We start from the raw sequence: 27,513 nt of genomic DNA, 5'->3' as shown, positions 1-27,513 counted from the left end.
GTCTTGTTGGAGGAAGTCAGTCATGGAGTGGGGTGAGAGGTGGCTTTCGAGTTGGCACCTCCAGTTCACGGTTTCATGCTTCTGCCACGATGCCCGTGTCTGCCACCATGCTAGATTCATTCCTCTGGAGTGTAAGTCAAAGAAACTCCTTTCTTAAGTAGCTTTTGGTCATGGTGTTTTATCACAGCAATAGGAAAGTAGTAAACTAGACACACACAATAAATAAACCATAAACTGGAGCCCCAAGTATGTTCACCTGTAAAGGAGTATGTTTTCTAATGTATCGGGGAGTTATGCAAATGGTGAGCAGACATTAATTCTGGCAATGGTCTCTGGTATAAATACTTATTTTTCAAGGCTAAGTCGGCCACTTTCAAGGCCATGGACTGAACATTCTTCACCTCTGAGTCTTCCATTACTAAAATTTCCCACTAGCATTAAGTTGAGGAAGAGGAAACTCACAAAATGTCAGTTAATTTTGGTGTTTGTAAAGGTTTTATCATTTACAGTAGCTAAAACAGTTTTGGACTATGCTAGTACAATTTTATGATTTCAACTTTCCAATACAAAATTAATTTTATACAATATATTTGCTGTTTGATTATTATTATTATTATTTTTTAAAAAGAGGGGCCATAGAGCAGGCTCAACAGGTAAGAATATACTGCTCTTGCAGAGGACCAAGTTTGATTCCCAACACTCATATCAGGGAGCTCACATTGGGGGACCTACTAACCCGGGCCTCTGAGGGCACTACTCACATGTACACACCCACACCAAGAAAGTAAATGGCCGGGTATGGTGACATAGAAACCCGGAATCACTGCACCTGGAGGGCTAGCCTAGGCAAGCAAAACCTTGTACAAAACGCCTAAAACGTAGAAATGGTAACTTAAGAAAATCATTTTCTTCACGAAACCCACAGCCTGGGTCTATGTATATATATAGTAACAGATGCCGACTGATGTTTTATGTGTGTACATTTGTGTGCTTGCACACCATACACACACAGCAGGTAGAGAACTTGTGGGAGTTGCTTGTCTCTTCCCCACCATGTGACTCTGGGTACTGAGAGCTACCAGCTGAGCCATCTCTCTAGCCCTGGCTAAGTTTCAGTGAATGTCCCCATGTTCAGTTTCTATGAAGTCCCCACCCCATCAGGGAATACAGTGTGTTAGTGTCTAAGGATGTAGCACATCCTTTGGAAGGCTCTCAAGTGTGCGGTTCCATTTCAACAGTTGGTGTCCAGACCACTGTCTTGTGTTCAGGCCTCCTATTTTTTGGCAAAGAATATTTCTCTCCCACCAGGTCTCAAAGACTCACTGGAGGGCCTTAGTGCATAGACCATGTCAAAGACACCAGGAAACACGGTTTTACTTTTCAAGCTCAGAAAAGATGAGTCCTAACTTCTGAAAAGTGTGACGATGAGTTTTCTTGAGGAGAAGCACCACCGCACACTCAGCACCAATGCACCATAGGCTTAGTAAACATAAATTGGCCAAAGGATCCAAGAAGTCACATTTGTTTTGTACAATGGGGTACAATTTTAAAAAATATAAATGAAATGAACAGTTAAAATGTAACATGAAATGGGGACCATGGGAGAGGGGAGGGGAACAGAGAAAAATATATACCATAAAAAGAAGCCACTATCCGCTTTCTCCCTCAGTTATAATCTGGTTGCTTTCATCAGTTAGAAAGCAGCCTGAAGCCAGAAATGGTGCAAGCTTAGAATAATGGGACTCGGGAGGATGAGGCAGACGGACTGCAAATTTGATGCTAGTCTGGTCTATGTAGTGAGACCCTGCCTGCAAAAACAAACTAGCCAGCCAAGCAATCAAGACACCCAAAAGAAACTGACAATAAAATAAAATTAAAAAAATCCATGACCAGAGGGAAGCTGGAAGCTTCTGAGAAGACTCGAGAGAATGCGGTGCTGCACTCTCCAGACTCCAGTTAGGTATGCAACATGCTGGGCACAAACTGTCCCACAAACATCAAAAACAAGTCACAAAATCCACATTAGAATATAAGTTTTTTAATTTTTATAAATAACTTATCTGTTACAAAGATAGTTTACCCAGCTAAATCACAAAACCATCAACTCAAGATATCCAAATTACATTTTATTAATAAAACAAGTAAAAACTGATTTACCAATCTTCACATAGAACTGCAGAGGAAGCTGAAAAACAAGGCCTACTTTTAAAACAAAATGCATCAAACATACGAGGTTTGGGGTCTGTTGTCTAGTGACCGATGATTGCCATATTTCTTTCCATACTCATGATGCAAAGCCTGGAGGCCAAGGCTCTGGCCTTCACCAGGCTCACCTGTAATAATCCTGTTTATTTAAACATAGCCACTTGTGAACATCTGCAGTGGGGCAACCCACAGTATTTCCTGTCTTTGCTAGATTTCAGCACTCCCTTAGCCCCACTCTAAGCACTGATAGACAATTTCATAATTCTTTTTAAACGCATACTGTTTCTTTTTCTTGATTTCATTTAGTTATATACATTCCTGATCATATGAATATTTATTTTCCTTACAAAAATATATCATCAAAATAAAGAGATGTCTGAGGTTGTTTCAGTGTTCAAGTCTGCTTGTTTTCTTTCTTTTTTCCAGCTTTTCTTCAGTTGTCCTAAAGATGACTATGTTTTATAAATACACATGAATGTCACCAAGTCAGGTTTAGAAATGGACTGTCCCAACAGTACAGCAACTACACTTCTTTCCAACAAGAAAAAAGGCTGTTGGTACTGCTGCTGTGGCTGCTTCTGAAACTGAATGTTCCCAGTGAGAACTTCCATGAAGTTCTCTGGGACACCATACATGGGGCAAGATGTAAGTGGGCTTAAATACTTTTTGCTTTAAGCTGCTGTAGAAGACAAAACGACACGTTGGTCACCCACTGCTGAAGTCAGTGTACAGCATGACCTACTGACATGTCTGCAGCGTTCCTGCAACTCACATGCAGCGCCTGCATGTCTCCTCAGAGCATCGGCACACAACGGGACAAAGGACAGGAGCAGGAGAGGGACGTTATTTGTGCACAGTTTCATTTCATTAATGCTTTTTTATCTTACGGCATTGCTTTTCTCAGTACGGCTTAGAAAGGAACATGATGTTGCCTACTAAAAGGGAAAAGAACATTAGTAACAGAAGTCTATTACACTATACATATAGAAATATAAGAAAATAATGAAGAAGTCACTTAAAGCAGACGTGAGAGATCTGTACAGTAGGGAAGGCTGTGGGGAGTACAAATCACTGCGGATTTGTACAGACAATGCATACTGCTTTCCTTCTCATCATTAGACCCTAGATGCTGGCTTCACAGAGACGTCTTCAGGGAAGACAAAAGACAAGGCCAAGAGTACCACAGATTTGTGAAGTCTGCCCGCATCCACTGGCACTATGCGGTAGCAGAGCTTTTAAATAGTTAAACCTTGTTCCTTCTCTTCGTGTATGTAGTGTTTCACCAAAAACTTTAAAAACACAAAAAAGCTATCATCCTATTCCTTCCTCCTGTCAGAATCAGTAGTGACATGAAGGGGAAGTACTGGGGATGCTTAGGCATTGACAGGGTGAGGATGGTCCATGGTGGGACAGCGACACTGTGCGTGGTCAGGCAGCAGGCAGCCCAGTCTCTCAGATCATGGTTCACGTGACATTAGACTGAGGTATTACTAGCTCTGTGGACTGACACTGAACACGGCACGCCACTGTCCTGTCACACACACCTTCCACTGGACTAAATCCTATGTAGCAGTGAAACATTTCCCGATGACAGAGGACTTTCTTGAATTTCAGATGTGGTTTTAGAGGAGACACAGGGCCTTTGGCTCAGAAATGCCTAGGCATCTCGCACTGTTCACAGCGGATTAAGGCTGGGTGATTCAAAAAAGTACAGGCAGTGCAATTCCACTGAGCCCCCTCCTCATCCTCGGTGTCTTGAGTCTTTGGTGCTTTGATGGTGGGCCTTTGATCTGTAAGGAGGCAAGAGGAAGAGAAAAGCTAAAGAAGTAGGAAAAACCCAGTCTATCAAATTACTGGTGACTAAGGTGGCAGGAAGGCAGCTGTCAGCAGACACGCGTTTTCCCAGCCTCCTTCAGTCTGCTGCTTCTCCTCTGAGAAGAGCCACTCAATGTGACAGAAGGGGAGCCACTCTCCACCACGCCCGAACCTCACTTTAGACTGTAAGTGTGATCTTGAGTTTCACTACCCATTCCAGTAGGGTTTATGTTTGTTTCTTACTAGGAATGGAAGTTTCAATTAAATGTATTTTTTCTTAAATTTACTGAAAACAAACAAACAAATCTTTATTAACTGTTTTTTGAGACTGCGTCAGCCCACGTAACCCAGGCTGGCCTTAAATTTTAGCAATCCGCCTGCCATTTTAATCTCCTGAGTACTGGGATTTTAAGTGTGTGATATAAAACTTGTTTTTAAAGAGTTAAGTTTCCCCGCTCCTTCCCACTACCCCCCTTCGAGACAGGGTTCCTTTGTGTAGCTTTGGAGTCTGTCTTGGAACTTGTTCTGTAGCCCAGGCTGGCCTCTGCTTGGATAAAGGTGTGCGCCACCACTGTCTAACTACTTTTAAACTGTTTACACTTAGGTCAATAATGAATGCTGAAAAAGTAAGCTGGTGTCAAAAAATCATCACATTTTCCAGTTTTATTTTTTAAAATCAAGCATGGTATGGGAGAGCACTGAATCTGGTTTATTAACAGCAGGGAGCTTTTGCACTGTGTTCCTTAAAGATCCTTAAAGATGTCGCTCTTTAGCTGCCATAACCGAGTCACCACCCTCAACAATGAGGTCTTCATCTAACATGTTTCATCTTAGACTTAAATTATAATCTAGTCAATTGTTTTAAACATGTATGCACTTTGCATATGTACATGTGTTGAGTACATGCATGTAGAGGTCAGAGGACAACTTGTGGGAGTTGGTTTGTTCCTTCTACCACGCAGACCCTGAGGACTGAACACAGCTCATCGTGGGTTGGTATCCTTACCATTCAAACATCCTACCAGCTCCACTTGAGCTGATTGATGTTTGTATATGAAGTGAGGTAGGGGGCCAATCCCACTATTCGCCAGTTTCATTTACTGAAACACCCACTGCGCGTTTCTGGCCCCTTATTAAAGATAAGGCGGCTACCAATGCACCTTGCTTGTTTCTGTTCTCTTCCTCCAGCTTGGCTATCATGTTGTCTACCCAGCACTGTACTGTTTTGATTACTGCAGCTCTGTCATCTATTTTGAAATAAGAGTATGTTATCTTCAGCTTTGTCCTCACTTGAGATTGCTCTGGCAATTTAGAGTCTTTTTTGTATAAATTTTAGGATATTTTTCCAAAGAATGACATTAGAATTTTGATAGTTACTACATAATCTATGGATTGGGGCTGAAAATGGCTCAGCAGTTAACGAGCCCTGGCTACTCTTTCACAGGACCCAGGTTCAATTCTCAGCATCTACATGGTGGCTCACAACTGTCTGTAACTCTAGTTCCAGGGGATCCAATACTCTCACACAGATACATGGAAGTAAAACACTAATGTACATTAAAAAAATACATCTGTAAATCATCTTGGTTATCTTAGATAAGTGAATAGTACAATTTTTCCAATCCATGAACATAAATTTTTCTGCTAATTTCCTTCTTCAGTATTTATAATTTTGGTATAAAATTCTTCTGCCTCTCTTAAGTATTTTATCTTTTTGATTGTCACTGTGAATAAAAATGAATTGTTTTCTTGATACCTATGAATTTCTTTTGCATAGTTGTAGAAAGAAACAACTGATTTTTGAAGGCTGACTTTATATACTGCAACATTAGTGAATTCACTAAGTAGGTTTAACAGTGGATGCTTGAAACCATGGCTAATACTGATCCTGATACATGCTATAATTTTTCTTAACATACAAATACCTATAAAACAATCTATAAATTAGGCACATTAAAAGAGTAGCATTTCATAGTTATAAATAATAAACAGATTATAAATTACATAAATTATAAACAGATTCTAATACTATTCTAGTAAATTCCATCTAAACGTTATAAATTATTTCTGGGATATTCCACATGGTATTTTAGAATGTGAGTAACTGGCTACCAATTAAGAGAAACTACAGCTGGAGATAAGCACATGATCAGTTTCTGCAACTAGGGGGAATTCTGTTTCCTCTTTCCTGATTTGGAAAAAAATCTGATTTTCTGATTTTTATATTTTCCTAAAAGAAGTAGAGATGGTGAGCACTCCTAAGGCTTTTAAGTTTCCCCCACTAAGACATGATCTGTGTGTTTTTAACAAATGGCCTTTCTTGTGCTGAGGTCAGATCCCCCTTTGTTGTGTGGGTGCACGTGTGTGAGGGAATCCATGCACGCCAGGGCACATGTACAGAGTTTAGAGGACAACCCCAGGAGCACATTCTCTCTATTATATGGCTCCAGTGACTGAATCCAGGTCATCGGGTTTCACAGGAGGAACCCTTCTGGGTTATAGCATCTTGTATTTTATGCTTTAATCAGGAACGGATGAATTTTCATCAAATGCCCTGTAAGTGCCTACTGACATGGCATTGCTTCTTCTTTGTTTCTACTTGTATACCACTGACTAATCTAATCTGTCTATGTCGAGCAGTTCTTATTTATCAAGGGTAAAGCCACTTGGCCCTGGTGATGGTCTTTCTAGGGTAATGTTAAAACTACAGTAAGAACGCAAACACGTGCTCACTAGAATCTGAGCCTAGAGCCTCCCATTACTTGAGTCTTTGGCCAGTTTTGATCTCATCAAGATTTGCAAGTGTTCCTTTTCAGTTTTCAGGGGGAAAAGAATTCATACTAATTCTCTGAATACCTCACAGAATTCACTCAAAAAGCTATCTAAGTCTTTGCACCTTTCAAAGAGATATTTTCATTATGGATTCAATCAGCAGGCTTGCATTTCTTGATTCAGTTGGATAGAATTTCTTGGAATTTATTTCTTAGAAGTTATTAGTTTGTTGACATTGGTCCCTTAAGAGTTTTTTTTTTTCCTTTTTTGAGGATTCTCAAGGTTGTCATGGCTTCTCTTTCAATTTCTATTTGAATTTTCCCTCTCCTTAATCTGTCTAGCTAAGGGTTTGTAATTTTACTTTTTTAAAGTATTTTAATTCATTTTCTACTGTTTCAAATGATTTATGTTTACCCTTCATTATATTTTCCTTCTATTAACTTTGGGTCTACTTTCTTTTTTTTTTTTAAAGATTTATTTATTAATTATGTATACAGTGTTCTGCCTGTGTGCATACCTGCACCCCAGAAGAGGGCACCAGATCTCATTGTAGATGGTTGTGAGCCACCATGTGGTTGCTGGGAATTGAACTCAGGACCTCTGGAAGAACAGTCAGTGTTCTTAACCGCTGAGCCATCTCTCCAGCCCTGGGTCTACTTTCTTATGCTAGGTCCTGTGGTGTGTAATTAGGGTTGAGTTATGTTTCTAATGCAGACTTTCTCTCTATAAACTGAACATTTGTGTGGTTTTTGTTGCCTCTCAGGTTTTGGTGTGTCTGGTTTTTGTTTTCTATTAGATACTTCTGTGTCAAAAGTGGGGTCCTGGGATCAAACTTTAGGCCTTAGACTTGCTAGGTAGATTTACATCAGTGAGCTACATATTTCCAGCTCATGCTCATTTCCTCAAGACCCAGTGGATAGTCAAGAGGGTATTGCTTATTGTCCATGAATTTTCTGGTTTCATTAGACTGAGGTTGAAAGATGGTTGAAATAATTCTGACCTTAGGCTTGTTAAAACACACTTTAAGGTAAGATAGTACTGTAAATGCTTGTGTCTTCTTATTGAGTGTATCATATACATAAAATCATTCTTTGTCCTTCAAGACAACTTTAGATTAAAAAAATCTGTCTGATTAATTATAGCCATTCATGATTTCCACTTATTACCACTTTATAAAATAGGTTTTTGTATCTTTTCACTTTTTATGTCTTTATCACAATGAGTCTCTTGATTCAGCGTATTGCTGAATGCTGCTTATTAAAATTCACCCATTTGCTCCATCAGTTGGTGAGTATTCCCACGGAAGGCACTGGTTGCAAAGTGTGCTGACTTAGCAACTTCTCCCCCTCTCTCCTTTCCAACTGTCTTCCTTGCTATCTGATGATTCTTTTGTTTCCTCTGTTTTTTAAACCATCTAGACTTGTTAAGAGTATGTTTCCCCTTCTTTGTGGTTGCATCGATATTCTTCAGTTCTATCTTTCTATTTTAAGTTGGCTGAAGACTTAATTTCAATTCCATGTTCACCAACTCTACCTTGCCTATTATATGTTCTTGGAGTCAAAATTTCTCTTAATACTGTTCTCTTAATACTGTATGTCTATTTTCATTTTTTTAAATTTAACTTAGGGCTAAAAGCAAATTATGCACCACGGATACCACTATGCACTATGATATATGCACTATGATACCAGTGTCATAGTGTCCTAAATGCACACACCTACATACTTTACTTTGATCAGTCAGATTTATGCACATAATTCCATTTGTACACATATTCTAACGCCTGGCTCAAATACAGACTTATTTCAATATGTTTTAGTTTGGCGCACACATATTCTGTGACTGTCAATGCTACAAAATGTTACTATATGATACTTTTTGAAATTTATCTGGAATTCAGGATATATTACTCAGAATTATACAGAACAATGTTTTTGAAAAATGAAATTTTGTAAGGTGACTTCCTTATCATTGTTTAAAAATTTAAAGAAAATAAACTTTTATACTTTGTTTTAAACTCAAACTTTCTGTTTTGGGAGTACACAGTGGTTACGCAGGTCTCAAACATTAATTACTCTTAAAGTTAAATACATTACACTTTTGCATCCCCTAACCCAAACACCAGAATGTAAATGAAATAAACAAACATCTTCCTAAATCCACTCCAGAATGCCAAAGTTGGAAGCACTTCTGAAGTGGAAGGTTGAAAAAAGAATTAAAATTTCCTAAGATTTTGCTTTTCAAAATGTAACAGTTTTCACACTTATTGGATACACTAACCTTTGGGTTTTGGTGGCACAGGACCTACAAATCCAATATTGTCATAAAAGTTATGAATAGCGCTGGGGTTAAAATGTGGTCCTGAAATATATAAAAAGTAAATATATCAATATTACTTTTGATATATAAAAATCCTTAAATTTATTTTTTAAAGCAAGCATTTCTTTCTAAAAATGAACAGAAGAAATGCTTTAAATTATACCCTCTTAATTTCAAAACCATATCTCAAGATATAGGTATAAGATAATACTCATAAACAGAGGCAAGTGGTAAACTGAGAAGAAGTGAAATTAATGCTTGTAAGAAAGAATTAGAAGCAGACCCCTGGTTCTATGTGACAAGTTAAAATGATATCTTATTAACATTTTAAAATCAGTTTAAGCAAAATCCACCATCTTTTAGTTTAATGGATGCTGGACTATATACAGAAGTGTAACTCAAGACTTCTTTGTTACGTTTCCTTGTCTCTTTTTAAATTTCTATATTTCTATTATTTCCCCAACTTCAGAATTAGATTTCAGTGATAAAATTTTATTTAGGTTTTTTAATGGAACTGACTTAAATATAAGTATGTTTTACTACAATAAGAAATTATTGATGGTTACTAATTGCTCAAAAAAGTATAAAGCCCTATCATGGTCCTAAGAAGATATAACTCTACTTTTATGTTCTTTCTATTTTATCAATTAAAGATAGTCTCAGTGAAATGAGGATACACAATTCTTGAAAGGTAAAATAAAGTTACATGGATATATCCATAGTAATAAATCCTGTTAACAGACTCTCTACACACAGAAGCCAAACTGCTGACCATGCAGCCAGACACACAATCCTTGTCTTCCCTTACCACAGGGCTAAGCAAGAAGGCTACAGATCTAAAGGTTACTTAGTATATCTGGCTTCTTGAATGAACTGCATACTTATTGGGGGGAAGGGGGTGCTAAAAAGCCAATTGTTCTTCATCACTATCTGGCTCAAAGGAGAATCCTCTGAGACCGTGACTGGTAAGTCTGTTCTCAGGGACAGGAAAAGAGCCAGCAGATCAATTCAATGAATGTCAGCTGAGTATGCACTGAACTTTACCTCGGGCTTGAAAAAGATCAATTTCTTTGGTTAAGCAGTCAATGTCAATCTGGAGTTGTCTATTACAACTTCTCAGCTGCTGCATTTCTTCGAGCTGAAAAATAATTCCATGTAAAAAAGGTTTGTATTGAATTATCATGTCATTAGTTAAGAAAGAATGGAGTTTGGCAGGGGAGGTAACGACAGAGAACCAAGTAGGAATTAAGAGCATTTGCAGCAAACTAGAGCAAGCCTTTACACTACGGCAGCCAGCTTACTCTCCTGTGTAAGCGCAGAGGCCATAGCGGTTGTGCAAGACTTACTGAAGGTATTTGGGATATGGAATTTGATCTCTTCAGGCGCCTTCGAGTTAGATTGTTTTCCATTTCATTGACCTCAGATTTGAGTTTATCCAGCTTTTTCTTCTGCATCTCGAGCTCTCTTTGAAGCCGTTCCATCCTGGCCTTCTGGTGCACCAGCAGAGCTGCAACACGATGACAAGCATGAGCACCCGCCCACTCCAGCAGCGACCCCGAGCAAACGTGGCAAAGGAATCCAACAAACATTTCTGTGTGAGTTTAAAAGAACCCCAGAGCTACATTAAAACAAAGTATTGTTAAGCACTTACAATTTCAAAAATCTTAATCTGGAAACCGTCTTAATCATTTAAGCAAATACCGTACACTTAAACTGCACCGCTGAAGACAATGTCTGTAGTCTCGTATTTTTTAAACAGTTCTAGCACAGTCAACTAATCCATTCGCTGTTCTATAGTTCACATCTGACTCTTGGGAAGATCAAGTCTCTTTCCACTTGCGTGACACACTGCATGAGATATTCTAACACGACAATTTTACAGATATTTTCTAAGGGAGTATGTAAAGGAATAAAAAAATACACTTTGACATATGTAACAAACAAGAAAATCACAAATATTAACAAATTTGTCAAAATGCACATTAAAAACTCATTTAGATAAACACTCTATTTTCTCATTCTCAGACTACATTTTGTGAAACTACTTTAGCAGAATTTCTATAAGCAATAAATCTCGCAGCATACATGCTGAGCTGCTGGGAAAGCTTATCAAACTGTCAAAAGGTGTATGCTGACGGGAGCCAGCCCTGTGAATGGGAGCTTTGTCGTTTAGGACAGCTGACTGAAAAGACACCTTGGGATGCTGCTACCCTGAGAAGATAAGAAAATACCTTAAGCCCACATGTTTAGAAATGTTTGAATACACAAATACTTACCATGGTATTACAACTGCCTGAAGTGTCCATGCTGTACAGTGACATGCTGTACAGGTTATACCAGAGGCTAGGGATGCAGTAACATTACTATTCAGGCCTGGGAACTCCATGGTAATTGCATGAGTGGGATAGCTACATGGCACAATTTTCAGACAGAATCACTTGCTAAGTGTTGTATATCTGTACATTTAAAATTGAATTCCAGGGAAAGATAGAGTATGGAGAAAGTTAGGATTTGAAGGACAATGCTTAAAAGTGTACCCAAACTGAAGAAAATAAAATTATAATACTAGAAGATAAAGGAACAATTTGTTCACCTAACTAAATTATCAAGAGTACAGAAGTAGAAACACTTTCAAAGTTTGGGAGAATTTATCAATGACAGGTAGCTGCTGCAATAATTTTTTAAACAGGAAAATGAAGAAAAGGATGGCACATGATGACAAACTACCAAGAGCTGAGTATAACAACCACGCAGGTCAACTATGGTGAGTGTGTGAGGATGGCAGAGATGGCTGGAAGCCAGGTGTTTAAAATTCTAGAAAATAAAAAAGATTTAGGAAGTACAAAATCTGAGAAGTATGCCTGGGTCTTGGAAAGAATGACCCAAGAACATCTGTGTTTCTCCTTAAGGGCTATGCTTATATTTACATGAAAACCTATTCTTAAATGTTAACATGCTAACTGTTTAGAAATTACTAATGAAAGGAACAAAGGTGCAATTTCTAAATGAAATACTCAATTTCTAAATTAAAATAACAAAAAGAAAAATAAAGAACATATGGTTTAAACCAAGTGGGCAGGGAAGAACATGAAAAACATAGAAAACAAAAATTTGGCAATAATTTAAACTATTATTAGTGACCACAATAAATGCAATCTTAAATGTATTTGTTGGGACAGAGATACACAAAAAAAGATTCTTAAAAATATTTTTTATTTACTATGTATATGTTTTGCCTGCACATATGTGTATTCCTTGTGCCTGCAGAGGTCAGGAGAGGGAAGAGGATCATCTGGAACTGGAGTTATAGATGGTTGTGAGCCTCTGTGGGCGCTAGTAACTGAGTCCAAGTCTGTAGTAAAACCACTTCTGGGCAATCTCTCTACTCCACAAAGCAGTTTAAATAATTCAGATATATGTTGTTTATAACAAAACATTCCACTCATCCATTCTTTCAATGAGCAGAGAGGCTACTACATCGGAGGCAATGCAGGGACAGAATAAACAAAGAGGCCCTGTGAGTTCACAGAAACAGAGAGAATAGGGTAAGACAAGACAGTAAGACCAGGACTCTTTGAAGGAACCGTATACAGATAGAAATGGGGAATTACAGAACTCAGTAAGCGTCATTTAAGCCCTCTTTTTTCCAAAATTAAATTAATGGATAAAAGTAATTTAGGTATGCAACCCCTTTCTGTTGCTGGGACAACCACAAATGGGAGAAGTTAATGACCAGCACTGCTTCTGGCGTATGCGCATCTCAGAGAAAGCTGCCTTGGCTCAACAACTGCCAGCTTCTGGTGGACACCAATGTTTCTTAATTTTATTGGAAACCGTAAAAAGACACTTCAAATTCTAGATGGTGTTAGTTTTAATAATTTTAGGCACTTTAAATAATGCCTAATTCTTCTAGAAACATATAACTCAAAACTATTAGAAGAGAATGCACTTTAAGACAATCCATTGTAAAATGTCCCAAGTATTGATGGATATAAAGGTTTTAGAATTCTTCAAAAAAAAAAAAAGGTAATTTTTGCCACTAAAAGGTAATGGGTATTTATTTTTCAAGTCTTAAATTTATATGATTTAATGTGCCTAAATTAGGCATATGTCTAAGTCAGCTTTTAAAATAAATCTAAATTATTCTAGACTTCAATTGTGTTGGCAGCAGAGACTGTATCTGTTTTATATATTGCTGTATTACTACTAGACATTTATTTGGTGACTGAATAGCAAAAATTCAAAGATGGCAGCTTTTTAAAGCATCCTCTCTTCATCTATTTTGCCATTTTTAAGGCTAGCTGAAATCAGATCTTGCAGTAGGGCCTGTAATTCAAAGAACAGACACAAGAAAACTGAGGCTACTGCGGATCTCTGTACCTAAGACATCCACGTCATTTATATCCGTACTGAAGAGGCCAGTGCCGGGCACTACCTTGTTGATATTCTTTGTATCTAAAATTGCGTACAATTTACAGCATTAGGTCCAGAAACTGTCTAAAGCTTACTTCAGACAGATCTCCCCTTTAGAAGCAGACAGGGCGGCAGTCTTCAAGTTAGTGATGGGATGTCATGAGGCCAGTTCAATGTGGTTTCAAGGAGTATCATCATCGTAAGTAAAGAGAAACACAGCACAAGATCTCTGCTGTCTGCTTTTCCAAATAATGAACATGGAAAGGTTTTCTAATTATGATACAAACCCCAAAAACAAGAAGGGAAAAAGACCGGCAAATCTAAATATGTAAAAGTAAAGCATTTAAAAACATTAAGTGAGCCCTGTTACTGCAAGTTAGGAAAGTAGACTCAGCACCCTTCAAAAACAGGCATGTTCATGAAGTAAGAAATATTAGTGTCTTCAAGATATTCATCTTCACTCATAAAAAGAAAAAAATTCCAAACAATACGTTTGTATGTCTCAGAACAAAGAAGTATTTTCTTTACCCAATCACTTATTCCCTCCACAAAAGGGGAGGAAAGATCTCGTGATCATTGTCAAAGTGCTCTCTGCTCATAAACGGGGAGCACAGACGAGCACAAGAGGTCTCGGAAGCTCCATGCAGAAACCGGCCCCATTTACTGTGCAGCACAGCGGGATGCAGAACTGCAGTTTACTTTGAACTAGGTATGGCTCTAAGACCTGCTTTACCCACAGATGTCTCTCTGCAGAAACTAGGGCTGTGGCTGGTCTGCTAGCATTTCTCCTGTCATGGGGTAGAGATGGGATTTTTTTACTATCTGGTTCTTGGGTGGGGTGATGCAGAACAGAGCCCACCAGCTCATCTGTAAGGACATATTATAGAGTGTGAGGCAGGGAGAACATGAAGTCAAAGCTTATTTGGGCATCATAGAGAAAGGCCTTGTCTCAAAAAAAAAAAAAAGTTAATTATTTTCACAGAAGCACATCTTATACTTTAAAGAGGCTCTGGATTATTTGTGATAATACCTAATATCATGTAAACATTACATATATAGCTATATTCTGTAATATAGATGTAATCCTGACAGGTCAAATTTATCAATCTGTGATTAGATGTGATTATCTGATCCCCCCCGTGTACTTACAGATATCCGTATGCATATAGTATATACTAAAAATGTGCTTATATGTATGTATATTTATATATATGAGTGACTCTAAGGAGAAAGACTAAAATGTTAATAAAAATTGTATTTAACAGTTAAATGGTTAGATGTGGAGGCATATTTACTTTATCTTCTATTTTGGTCAGACCTTTTAATGATTTGCATATCCTTTAAGATACCAGTTGCTAAGGCAAGCTCTCCAAGGATGGGATATGCTGCCTCAGGCGGCAGCTGGAGAATGGACTTGCAGCTGCTGTAGACGGTGCTGGATGAGCAAGTGCTCTAGATGACCCCGGGTAGAGAATTCTATAGGAATTCTCTAAGACTGATGTCAAATTAAAAAAATGGTTCCTGTAAAGAGTGGGAGGGGCTGACGGGTAGAAGACTTATTTGAAAAAACAAATAGAAAAACCAAACCATAAGCAGTTTGATGTCAATTTGTAATTATTGAGGTGATTATTTAATAACATTATTACAATAACAAAACAAAGTTCTATAGGAGACTTCTAAACAGCAACTCATAAAATTAAGTACCAACTTAAAAATTATAACTAATTTGAATTATATTTCCTTTTGAAAAAAAATCACTTAATTTGTATCACAACTAGAATTTTATTAAGTCTCAAATAGAAGTGCTATGATTTATAATGAAACACTGGTGAAAAATGACAAGGAATGAGAAACATAAAAATCAATAAACTTATTTTTAATTCCCAATTTTTTTTTTTAGCTTGGATTTCTATTTTAGGTTCAAAGTCAAGGCTATTGCTTAACAAAATCAAAACTTCTGTTAATATTAATAGGAAAATAGAATCACAAGTATAACCAGAGACAAGACACTAAAGTATTATTAAAAGAACAACTTATGTATGTGTGTTTGTAAACAACAAAAGCAGTTTGCCATCTAAACTCTCTTAGAGATGTTTCTGGAGAAGAAATATCGGTAAGTCATTTTGGCAGCTGTGCAACTCTGCTGAGCCTGGCTTTTCTAACACATACAATATGTATTTTTTCTTTCATCATGAAAACTGGTCTAAATAACCGAAGTGTTTATTCTCTCCATCTATCTGAGTGGCCATCCCTACTAAGAGTATGCCACTATGGGGAGAGGACCAGGAGGTGTCTCTGCTTTCCAGAAGCTGCTCTCTCTCTGGTTTCAATCAGGAGGGAAGAAGAATATAGCTTACAACTCAGTGATATCCCCAGGAACATCTGAACAGTGGGAACAGCATCTACAAAGGCCCAAGGGATGCCTTTCTTCCATGTTTATGGAGCCTACGGAGGCCAGCAGGGCTGGGTCAAGCAAGCAAGGTAGTACTGAAAGGAAAAAGCATGGCCAGCAGGGTGGCTCCGTGGGGAAACCACTTGACATGATAACTTGGTGACCTGAGACTGAGCCCCTAAGCCACATAAAGGTAGAAGGAGAAAAACAACTTCGAGTGTGTCCTCTGAGCTCCACTCAAATGCTGAAGCATATACATTCATACCATGTTACATGCATGAATGCGTGAACATAAACACACACAAACACACGTACTCATTCTCTAAATAAATGTAAAAAAACATTAAAAATAAAAGTCAAAAGGTAGGTGAGCAGGGATGGCAGGCATGTGAAGAGACTTACTCCACAGCTGTCACTTGCACAGTGACAGGACCCGATGCAGTTCTGAACAGCACCCCTCTGGCTGCTGAGCTGCATGGGGGCCACAAGGAGGCACAGGTGACAGCGGGTGAGCTACTGCACTCATTCGAGTGGTGATTAGATGAGAAAAGAGACCACGTGGGCGGGAGGACAAAATTCTGGATAGACTTGGAAGGATAACCTGATAGGATTTTCAGCCAAATAAGATGTATTATAAAGGAATCAAGAGTGTTTTAGAAAATTAAGTTGCCAGTAACTGCCTAAGGGAAGAAATAGGCTGGAGGGAAGGCCAGAAGCTGTTTTCAGATTCAGTAAATTTGAATACAAATGTCTCTAGAGAATGGGAAGAAAAAATATGGAGACAGTGCATTTAAGGAACAGTTTTGCTTTCTTACTTAAGTTAAATACAAATAACTTTAATATTTATGATGTCCAGCCTAATAAGAATGAATATCTACTTTGTTAAAAAAAATCCATTATTGTATCTTATCTTCATAGAAATTTTGCTCTACATTTAAGAATCAGCAAATACTAGTCTGCCATTCTCCAGGACTGACTGAAGAATAATTTAGTGTTGGTGGAAAAGTTAGTAATCTACAGAAACTCAGACAGTACTGAAAGCAAAGAAAAACAGCTTCAGTTAATCACAGGTATTGGGAGCTATCTGTTTTAAAATAATTTCTAGTGTAAACAGAATCATCTAAAATATACATATGTATTGACTCACTATACCAAGATGCTAACCGGGTCCTGGGTACCTGATGTTTTGACATCTCTGTAGATGATTATGGAATTAGAAAACACAATGAGATGGAAGAGTCAGACTCCTCTAAGAAACTTAGTCATAAAGTCAGTGTATCAGAACAGGATGAGGGGCTAGAGAGATGGCTCAATGGGTAAGAGCACTTCTTGTTCTTGCAATGGACCTGGGTTCAGTTCCCAGCACCCAAGTGGTAACTTACAAGCATCCTTAACTCCAGTTACAGAGATCTGATGCCCTCTACAGACCTCTTTGGGCACCAGGTAAGCACGTGCTACACACACAGGCAAAACACTATTCATATATAAAAAACAAATAATCTTTAAAAAGTATTTTAAGACAAACAAGCCTAAGTTGATATTCTGAAGAGCTAATAACTACAAAACTTCACTCCAGATTATATGATCATAAAATTGAAATTAAAATTTATATGAATATGTTCAAATATTAAAATAATATTATTTGGGACATTTAAAGATGGAAGTTGGGTCAGGGAGACAGTCCCATTGGAAGAGCACTTAGTTTAGCATGGCAAGTACTACAAAACAGAACAGAAGGCACACTGATGCCCATTTCTTTTGGGAAACCACATGGACAATAAATGTAGCATGGAACATTATCTTCTTTAACATTAGCATTACCTTGCGTGTAGGCAGCATCATCAGATCCCATACTCAATTTCCGGGCTTCACTTATTCTATCCACATGTGCTAATAAAGGGTCCGTGAGGTGCTGAATATTCTCAGTTTCTACATAATGGTCAGGATGATTTAGAAGATTTGTAAGTTCAAAGGTAGGGGACACCACCCCTGGGGAAACTGCAGGGGGTTTATTGGGAGAAACGGTAATTTTGAAAGTATATTTTGTGTTGGGTTGAGTGACCACCACTCGAGGAGATGTTGCAGAGTTACTGCCTATTACTCGGCTTTTGGGAGGGTGGTGATGGATGAAGGCAGGACCCATGCTCACTTGCCCAGCCATACTCCTGGAGGCTGCAGATGCCCCAGGGTTTGTGGATATGAAGAGTGTAGGTTGATTCCGCATGCCCTGCTCATCTCCTGTGGTGGCATTGGCTGAAATATAGACCTTAGGTTGACTACGGGAGATCATCTCATCAGTACTTGGAGGACTGGCAGCTATGTAAACAGTGGGTTGATTTCTATTTAAGGTCTGGCTGTTGACCAACGAGGAAGTGCTGGCAGTTCGAGGTCCAGAAGAACGTAATTTTGAAGAACTGTTTCTTTGTGGGGGCTCAAGTTTGATTTCGATCTGGTTTTTTCGAGGTCCTGTTGAGATATTCTGAATGTTATATTGGCTATGGGCAGAAGACTGTGAGCTACCAGACGAATGAATTGTTGGCGGTTGTGGAGTAGTTGGAGAACTGATAGGCATGTAGACATGAGAGGTCTGATGGCCCTGCTGATTTGGCTGTTGGGTTGAGGTATGTGGCAAAGGACTGGACGTAGGATAAGTAGTCCAAGGACCAGGCTGCGAAGGTTGATAGGCTTGCTGAGGGTTTATGGGATTAAACTGAGATACCCAGCCAGAATGCTGTTGTGTCTGCCGAGCTGTACCACTAGGAGTTGTAATATAAGGCCTAATATAGATAGAATTTCCCTGTGGACTGTTAAGTACAGGCGGAGGTACACCATGTATGTGCAAAGACGTAGGAGTACTACGACCAGTCTGTATGTTTGGGGCTAAAGTTACCATAATAGGATTAAACCTGGGAGTTTGTTGAGAGAGGTTTGATGTCCCTTTGCTGCCTAGGTGAAATCCAAGATGTGGTGTTGAATTTGAAGCACCAGATGTACTGGGCATTCCAAAAACATTAAAGCCTTGAGGCACTTGAGCTGGTGCTGTCTGTGGCTCCTGCTGAAACAGTTCGCTATTGGACTGCCCACCTTGAAGCTGCCCATCACTAACACTGTGTGTTAGAGTCCTGCTTCCATTCACTCGACTTCCTTCTCTTCCATGGTGGTAAACATTCTGTGATTGCAAGTCCAAGTTCAGAGAAGTCATGTGATTGCGCAGACCAGAAATTCCAGACTCATCTGAAAAATTCAGGTCTCCTTCACCATAAAGATACCTTGTACTCTCCTGGGAGAGAACAGCACAGCAGGCATCCAGGTTGTTATTATTCTACAGGGCAAAATAAAAACAGGTCACTCTTAGTCACCAGAAGTGAACACAAAGACTATCATTACCACAGAAATACTATACAATTAACACGTGAATTTGTAATACAATTGTAAGAGACTTAAATCTTCTGATTTGAAAACTACTTTATGGATATGAACTATTAATTCTTACTATTAGTATAATGGAAAAACTGGGCAGCAATCGATAAATAAAAACCATTGTCTTAGAAGCTACTTAGTAAAATAAACCCATCCAAATACAGTATAAGTACAGCCTAATTAAAAATACAATTTTTATGCTGAACAACATAATCAACTTAAGAATATAATATGGTATAATTAAATTTCTTTTTAAAGTGAAATGATAAAATACAAAGTTCCTCAAACTACTTAGAAAAATAAGTATTTATATAGTCAATCGTTACACAAATTCTTTTAAACTAAAAATCATTTAGCAAGTGAATTTTTAGTGCTTAAAAGTTTTAAAAAAAATTTAAAGTTAGTACCAAGTCATCAATTCCACTATGCTTCCTCTTTTATAAAACATGTATCTACAAATGACATGCAAGCACATGGCAGCTACCTAAAGAACAAGTTCATGTCTCTGTCTTCAACAGAGCACCACAAAAACCCATTCCAGAGAACAAAACAAAAAAGCAAAACCCAAAAACATTTGTTTTAAAATAAAGTGCTACATCATTAGTCATAAATCATCCACATATGCTTACTAAATACCAAACACACACACACACACACACACACACACACACACACACACACACACACACTAATCTTTGAGCCCGTGGAAGACTTAATGACAAAGAAAAGAAAGCTTTTCACCCGTCAAAGAACAAGTCACTCAATCAGGTAGACAGTTTTGGAAAATGGCAGTAGTCAGTTCTCTAGGGTCTACAATCTCTCTAGCCAAGGACAGTTAGCTAGGTTTATAATACCCCAGCTAAATTCTAAATATTTATACTAAAAGCCACAAAGAGGGAGAGGTCTCACCCCTTATCAAAGCAGTTTCTTTTTGCAACAGACAGAGGCCATTACAGAAATCTATAAGTGGTGCATAGAACAATCTGAGGTGCCCAGCACCAATCGGTACATCTACAATACAGCCCCTACACCATAGAGAGGGGATGGATGATAAGACTGTAAGAGCCAGAGGACCAGGATGCCTGCTGTGAGTGTCTTCTGGACATGACAGGGAAGCTACACCCATGAAATCAAAACAATATGGCTACCTAAATAAGACATGGGATATCAAACAACACGCCAATGTGGACAGGGAAAACTCCTTAAGGCCACCCCTAGAGGAGGAGCTATAGGCACTAGATGGCTGCTGAGAGGGAGAACCAGTTTTCTCCAGAGATGAGCCCCCCAATTCTACGTGTTCAGCCCTAAACACATGCACATTAGAACAATTACAGTGACCCTTTCTCAAAAAACAGCATAGAAAGCTCCAGAGAAACAATACTCGAGGCTTCTCTCAGCCTATACATGTGCACATGTATACACATGGTCAAAGACACATGGAGAGACACATTAACACACACACACACGAGACTAGATTAACGAGGTAGGTATAGCATGATGATCCACAGGGCACATAAAATTTAAATGAGTAGAAAACAGACAACCCTTCGCCCCGAGTTCTATGTGAATAGAATGGCATAACTGACAATTAGCTGAGCCACGTCACTAAAGTGAAGGCTCACATTTGGGAACTTCGTGAAACACATGAAGACTGGGATTAAGTAGTGGAGGATTAAAAAAATAAACAACACTACAGTTTGGTCTTTATTAAGTGGGAAGGCTACTGAACAGAGACAACAGAGAAGTAAAGACAAGAGTATTTTGGGACCCGGCAGTGGTAGTGCACGCCTTTAATCTCAGCACTAAGGAGGCAGACAGGCAGATCTCTATGACTTTGAGGCCAGCCTGGTCTTCAGAGCAAGTTCCAGGACAGGCGCCAAAGCTACACAGAGAAACACTGTCTCGAAAACAAAGACTCTGTGAGTTCGAAACCAGCCTGGTCTACAGAGCTAGTTCCAGGACAGGCTCCAAAGCCACAGAGAGACCCTGTCTCGAAAAACCAAAAAAAAAAAAAAAAAAAAAAAAAGAAAACAAACAAAGAAACAAACAAAAGAATACTTTGGGATGACAATTCTGTTCATACTTAAGAAGCAAGGGGACGAATACTCTTTTGGCAAGGGGCCAATCAGAAGATGGGCAATAATAAACATCTGCTAACGAGTAACAAGAGACCAAACAACACAACTCAACACCAGAGGAAAACTTCAGAGAACTGGAGGATTAGGAGTCAGAGAAAAAGCAATGGCGTTAAAATGTCTCCAGTCTGATAAAAATCACCCCAGAACTCTCGTTAAGAAACAACAGTCCCTGAGGTGCTTAGTCTTCCTGCAACTTCATGTGCCATGTTCTGTTGATATCTATGGAAGACCTGCCCTTTCCAGAACAGAAACAGGAGTGGATGGGGGGGGGGGGGTGGAAACAGAGGGGAGGGTGTGGAGGAGGGGCTGGGAGGAGAGAAAACTGCGCTGGGATGTAAAACAGAAAAAACAAGAAAGGAAGGAAGAAGGAGGAAGGAAGGAAAAAAGGATAGTCTACACCATTTGAACAAGAAATGAACAAACAAGAAGTGAAAAATGGTTGATTTATCCCCCAGTGCTCTGCCTCCGGAATGCTTGGTTTGTTTTCTCAATACATCAATATTACACTGAAGTATACATTAGAGGTATTTTTTATCTTTTGAAAATACCTTAAGCAGTTCTATAAAGGACTTTATGTTTCATTCCCAGCTAATAGATTTTTATTGTTTCTTTTTTTTTTGATTTTTCGAGACAGGGTTTCTCCGTAGCTTTTGGTTCCTGTCCTGGAACTAGCTCTTGTAGACCAGGCTGGCCTCGAACTCACAGAGATCTGCCTGCCTCTGCCTCCCGAGTGCTGGGATTAAAGGTGTGCGCCACCACCGCCCGGCTAGATTTTAAAACATTACTGAGCACCAGGCAGTGGTGGCTCATGCATTTAATCACAGCACTCAGGAGGCAGAGGCAAGTGGAGGCCAGGTAGACTCCACAGAGAAACCTCATCTCAAGAAAAACAAACAAAACAAAAAACTGGGGATGGAGGGCACTGTGCTATGAGCAAGTGAAGTATTCTGGACGGTTCTTCCAGCATAAAGTCATGAAGTTTGTTAACCAACATTATTTTCCTATTGCTTTTCAATGGCTCTCAGAGCACCCGTAGTATAGCTTTATTTTCCTTCTACTTTATTTGAAGCTAGTCTTGGTTTCTAAGGGAAGGTTTATCCCTCGCTACCTAAATCTTTCCCCACCTTCTTAAAACTTTGACTTCTACCTTGTTACTCTTTATGCAGTTTGGTTTTGTCAACCTGACACAAACCTAGACATATCTGGAGGGGGGATATATCCACTGAGGAACTGCATCTATCAGATGGGCCTATAGACAAGTCCATTGGGCATTTCTTGATTAATGACTGAAGTTGGTACCAGCCCTGGGCAGGTAGGTACTTAAGGTGCTTAAGAAAGCGACTGAACAAGTCAGTTAGCAACACTCCTCTTCATGGCTTCTAGTTCCTGCCTAGAGTTATGAGTTCCCCCAGTGATGGACTATGACCTGGAAGTGTAAGATGAAATTAAATCCTTTCCTCCTCAAGTTACTTTTGGTCTTGGTCTTCACCACAGCAACAGACCTAACTAAGACACTTTCTTTTCCCCATTACATTCTATATTGACAAATATGAACTACTGATTCATTCACTAAATATTTATAATGGGGGAACTTTCACTACTGTTTCTCTTTTTAGTAGTAAGTCATACATATATCCTACTAGTGAATTTACCTGGGTTATACTTCTCTGTGGCGATTGTTATTCTCACTGAACAGCAAAGAAATGAGGTTAAAAATAAGGGTGAAAGATGCTATTGTTGGTAACCATCAAAACCTGAACTCAAGTCTGCTTGTTTTAAGACTCCAAAACACACACTTAACTAAGTAAGTCTGAAGAATCCCATGTACCCGAGATAATAACAGTGTAAAGTATAAGGTAAGACATCAGTAAGCTGGGATTCCAGACCACAGACTAGTGTACTTCAGTCAAGACACCCAACATTCATCCTGAAGAACATGGAAAAATTTAAGGAAATATACAGCAATCTATATTTATACTTGATCTTAGCTAAAAGGCCAAGAAACAGCAATATCTTCATCTAGAAAGTAAGCTAGATTGGTGAAACCCAAACTAAGTTAAGGCTAAAGGCATACAAGACCAATTAAAAGTACAGATAAAAGATAAGGGTGTGGACAAAGCATATATAGTCACTATAAAATACAGACTTGCTAAAAATTTTCATACTGATCAAATTTTAAAAATAACTTGTCAAATTTGTAAATATATATGAAGGATCCCAGAATACCTTTATTAGAAAAAATTTCCAGGTTAAATAAATGGCCCACTGGAACCATTACTAAATATTCAGTAATATTTAGAATTAGGATTTCTAGAATTTTTGTATACTAATAACAATGTAGAAATTGAAGAGATTAATTGGAAAACATCTAAAGTAAACTCAGAAATATAAAACACCTTTTTCTTTACAATTGGGAACTATGCACTGTTCATACAAATCCCTCATGGCAGAGATAAGAAACGGACACACAAACAGGGGTGACAAATGCTTTAAGTACCAAATCAATAGAAGAACAAGGTTTTTTGACTCCTTAATGATTTTTTTCCTCATTCTTACACAACAATCTGGGATCTTAAAAATCTCACAAGACTGAGGAAACAAGAGCGAGATGACAGCATATAAGCACACATCTGGCTCTCTTATCTACACCACAGACAATGTCTACATCAGAGGTAGGTACTGAGAGCCCCATTTTGCCACAGGCCACATTACTATGAGACACCAAAGATCATTTCTTTTCATTACAGCACAGTAATGACAAAGAGTTTTCCTGATATATATAAAAAAAATCAGCTTAATAATTTATAGTTAGTAATTTTTTATCAATAAATCTAGAAATCATTGAACACTAACCTGTAACATGCACCTGGATACAACAACTTCAGGCACTTCAGGGAATTTTTGTCGCAGGTCATGTAAAACCTGAAAATCAATTTGGTGGCTTCCTTGGGCCATTCGTGTGTCACCTGCTCAGGACCTGTCTTAATAGGCAATTCTAGGCCTGAGTGGAATTAGTACTCATCTCTTCTGGCCAAGCATTTTCTGTAAAAGAAAAAAAATTTTTTTCAAATGAGAACTCATTTTAGAATGAATACTGCTGTGACTTTATAATTACAGTATGAAAGGGTCTGTGCCTTAGTGCCTAACAATATAGACCATGAAAGGATTATTTAGGCTTAATGATTTCCACATAGCTATACAAACTACCATTTCTAATAGCAAACTCTGGAATGATCTCTACTTCCTCTCTGTCCACAGGCTCTACAGCGGCAGTGTCCAGTGCCTTAGATGAAGAAGCTGCGGCGAGGATGTCTTTTCTCATTCTAAGGAGAAGCCAGAACCACAGAAGAGCCTTGGGCACAAAACCTTGTTTACTTAAAACCCTTAAAAATCTGAAATGCACACCTTTAATCCCAGCACTCGGGAGGCAGAAGCAGGTGGATCTCTGTGAGTTCGCGGCCAGCCTGGTCTACAAAAGCTAGTTCCAGGACAGGCTCCAAAGCTAGAGAAATCTGGTCTCGAAAAACCAAAAAAACAAACAAAAATTCTGAAAATGTGGCTCCATAGAAGACTATGTTTTTTTTTTCTCTAAAACTTGATACTCCAGTCTGTATCTTGCTTTATACTCAGTTCTTAAATGCACAATCAACTCCACTATGCAAAATAAGTCTTTTCTACTTCAGTTTTCCACTGTATCACACACATAGGTGTTCTTCCTCTTGTTCCATGGTTATCTACCACTAAGCTTGGCTGTCTTTAACTGCAAAACTATTTTTATTTGACAATTTTTTCTCACCTGTACGGCTTCTGTCTGAGCTACCTTAATCCACCTTAGTTATTACTGCAAAAGTCTCCTATTGGTCTCTTCTCCGCCTCCATTCTATGATTCAATATCCATGCCTTTCACACCAATGGTCTTTCCCTGTTCGCAGCCTTTGTGAAAAATACAGGAAGTATCCACCTTATTCCTATAGCTCAAACAACGGCACACCACAAAGCCTCTTGTTAACCCTTTAATTTCACTTCCTACCACATTCCTTTTCCTCAGTTGCTAATGGGCTTCTGGTATCTTTTCAAAGAAGTCAACCATGTTTTTCCTTTAAGGTTCTTGCTTCTGACATTTTCTATCTCAGCTATTTGAAGGCTCTTTTTTACTTCCTGAAAGTCACTCATCAAATGCCACTCACTTAAAAGACAGTTCCTGACCACTCTGCCTATGTTAAAGAAAAAAAAAAAATCCCATCTGCACACTACTTTTTCCATTGTCACATTTATAAGTGACCTCTTGAGGACAAGAACTCTGAAGTTCACCATCGTATTCCTGAGATTAGCTCACTCTAGGCTCACACAGCAGGCAACATTTGTTGGATGGAAATTTTATTGTGAAGCTTCTTTCACATTAGTTTCTAAAACATTTCAAATAATTTAGACGTAGAAAAAATAATTTACACACAACATTAGAAATGGGCAAATAAATATGCAAATGAGAAACACCTTCATTAATTAAAAAGATGAATGAAAACAAATTCTAATTTATTCCATTATTAAAGTGTGCAGTCATGTTACTACTGACTTGCTTTTCTAGATAATGAGTGTAGTGGGAGCTGCGGGTTGCATTCCGCCACCCAGCTCCTGCCACTGGCTAGCTTTACCCGAGATAACAACACACAAACTGTATTCTTTTAATCACTGCTTGGCCCATTATATCTAGCCTCTTCTCGGCTAACTCTTGCACCTGGACTAGCCCATTTCTAATAATGTGTGTAGCACCCCAAGGTGCGCTTACCGAGAAGATTCTAGCCTACTTCCATCCTGGGTGGGAGCTTCATCGCGTCTGCCCGGGAGAGGGGAGCATGGCGTCTGTCTGAGGCGTCTTACCTCACTTCCTCTTCCTCCCAGCATTCTGTTCTGTTTACCCCGCCTATCTAAACTCTGCCCTATCAGGGTCAAGCAGTTTTCTTTAATTGACCAATGAAAGCAACAGATAGAAACATGACCTTCCCACATCAAATGAGAAACATTACTCAAATGCACAACTACACTCCCCAGTAGGACAGAGAGGTTCATGAAAAACGAGGACCACAAGTCAGAAGCCCAATTGCGTACACTCTGCCCACTAGTTAGATCTCTGGACTCCACACATGAGAGACAGGATCAAGTTCAAATAACCCATCTGAGATTCCAGGGTTTGGGTTCAGTCACGTTAACTGTCTTCACAACAACATGCTTATCCATTGGGGAAACACAAAAGAATCCAGACTTTCTACTTGTCATTTCTGTCTTTAATCACATCCCAAACAATTAAAATCAAACAGGAAAACCCAATCCATATTCAAGAAAAAGGCAACCAAAGGAGAATAAGCCCCAAACTTGGCTACTGGAATTAGCAAAATGAACTTAAAAGTAGCTACTTAACTACACTCATGAATGTAGGGGCAAATATACTTGGACTTCTCAGGAAATAAACAGAATTATATTTATGTATTCATATATATGAAATTTGCATATAATAATTTTCTGTTTAAGAACTAGAACATCTTGAAACAAAAACCTCACTGGACATACTTATCTACAGTAGGAAAGAAGCCAGTGAACTTGAAGCTAAAGCAATCTGGAAGACGGTGAGTGACAAGTAGGAGTGGGACATCCAGCTCCTCAGGGTCCAGCAGCTAGTAACAAAAGCTTTCATGTACTTATGGCTAGAGACCAAAACACAGGGTACATCAGCTGGGGATAAAGACAAAAAAATAAACGTGATGGAATTGTGACTAAAAGGAAAATCATACAGAGGCCCAATATGTTTAACTGCTATAAACCATGGAACACACCCAAGAAATGACACCTATAGCCAGAGGAACAGTATGTTTATAGACAAGGCTCACTCTCTAGCCCAAGGTGGTCTGAACTTGGTGCAATCCTCTTGCCTCAGCATTCTGAGTTCTGGTATTACAGGAGTTAAGTTACCACGTCCATCTGACTACTGACTTACTAGTAATAGTGGAGGCCAGCAGATAAATAATTAAATAATATAATGTTCTT

General features: G+C 38.7%; 1 protein-coding gene across 3 annotated transcripts in view; it reads right to left on the bottom strand.

Moving 5' to 3' along the window:
* Positions 1–2,113: 2,113 nt before the first annotated feature.
* The window catches only part of Tab2 (TGF-beta activated kinase 1 (MAP3K7) binding protein 2), a 56,836-nt gene continuing 31,436 nt past the window's right edge, over positions 2,114–27,513 (bottom strand). For 2 of the 3 annotated variants that reach the window (XM_041680115.1, XM_041680116.1), the window contains 6 exons: positions 24,328–24,516; positions 17,738–19,238; positions 10,458–10,618; positions 10,156–10,249; positions 9,073–9,153; positions 2,114–3,995 (listed from right to left, as the gene is read on the bottom strand). In XM_041680115.1, the coding sequence (XP_041536049.1) occupies positions 3,853–3,995; positions 9,073–9,153; positions 10,156–10,249; positions 10,458–10,618; positions 17,738–19,238; positions 24,328–24,429 (2,082 nt within the window). In that variant the 5' untranslated portion in view covers positions 24,430–24,516 and the 3' untranslated portion in view covers positions 2,114–3,852. Of the gene's footprint in view, positions 3,996–9,072; positions 9,154–10,155; positions 10,250–10,457; positions 10,619–17,737; positions 19,239–24,327; positions 24,517–27,039; positions 27,184–27,513 lie in introns of those variants that run through there. The other variant, XM_041680117.1, reaches the window with a different exon arrangement.

This window comes from Microtus oregoni, unplaced genomic scaffold, assembly GCF_018167655.1.
Source record: "Microtus oregoni isolate MIOR12 unplaced genomic scaffold, Mior012 000033F_ref0000390, whole genome shotgun sequence".
Lineage (NCBI taxonomy): Eukaryota > Metazoa > Chordata > Mammalia > Rodentia > Cricetidae > Microtus > Microtus oregoni.
The sequence above is the reverse complement of the archived record's forward strand: the minus strand, read 5'-3'. Positions and strand labels throughout refer to the sequence as shown.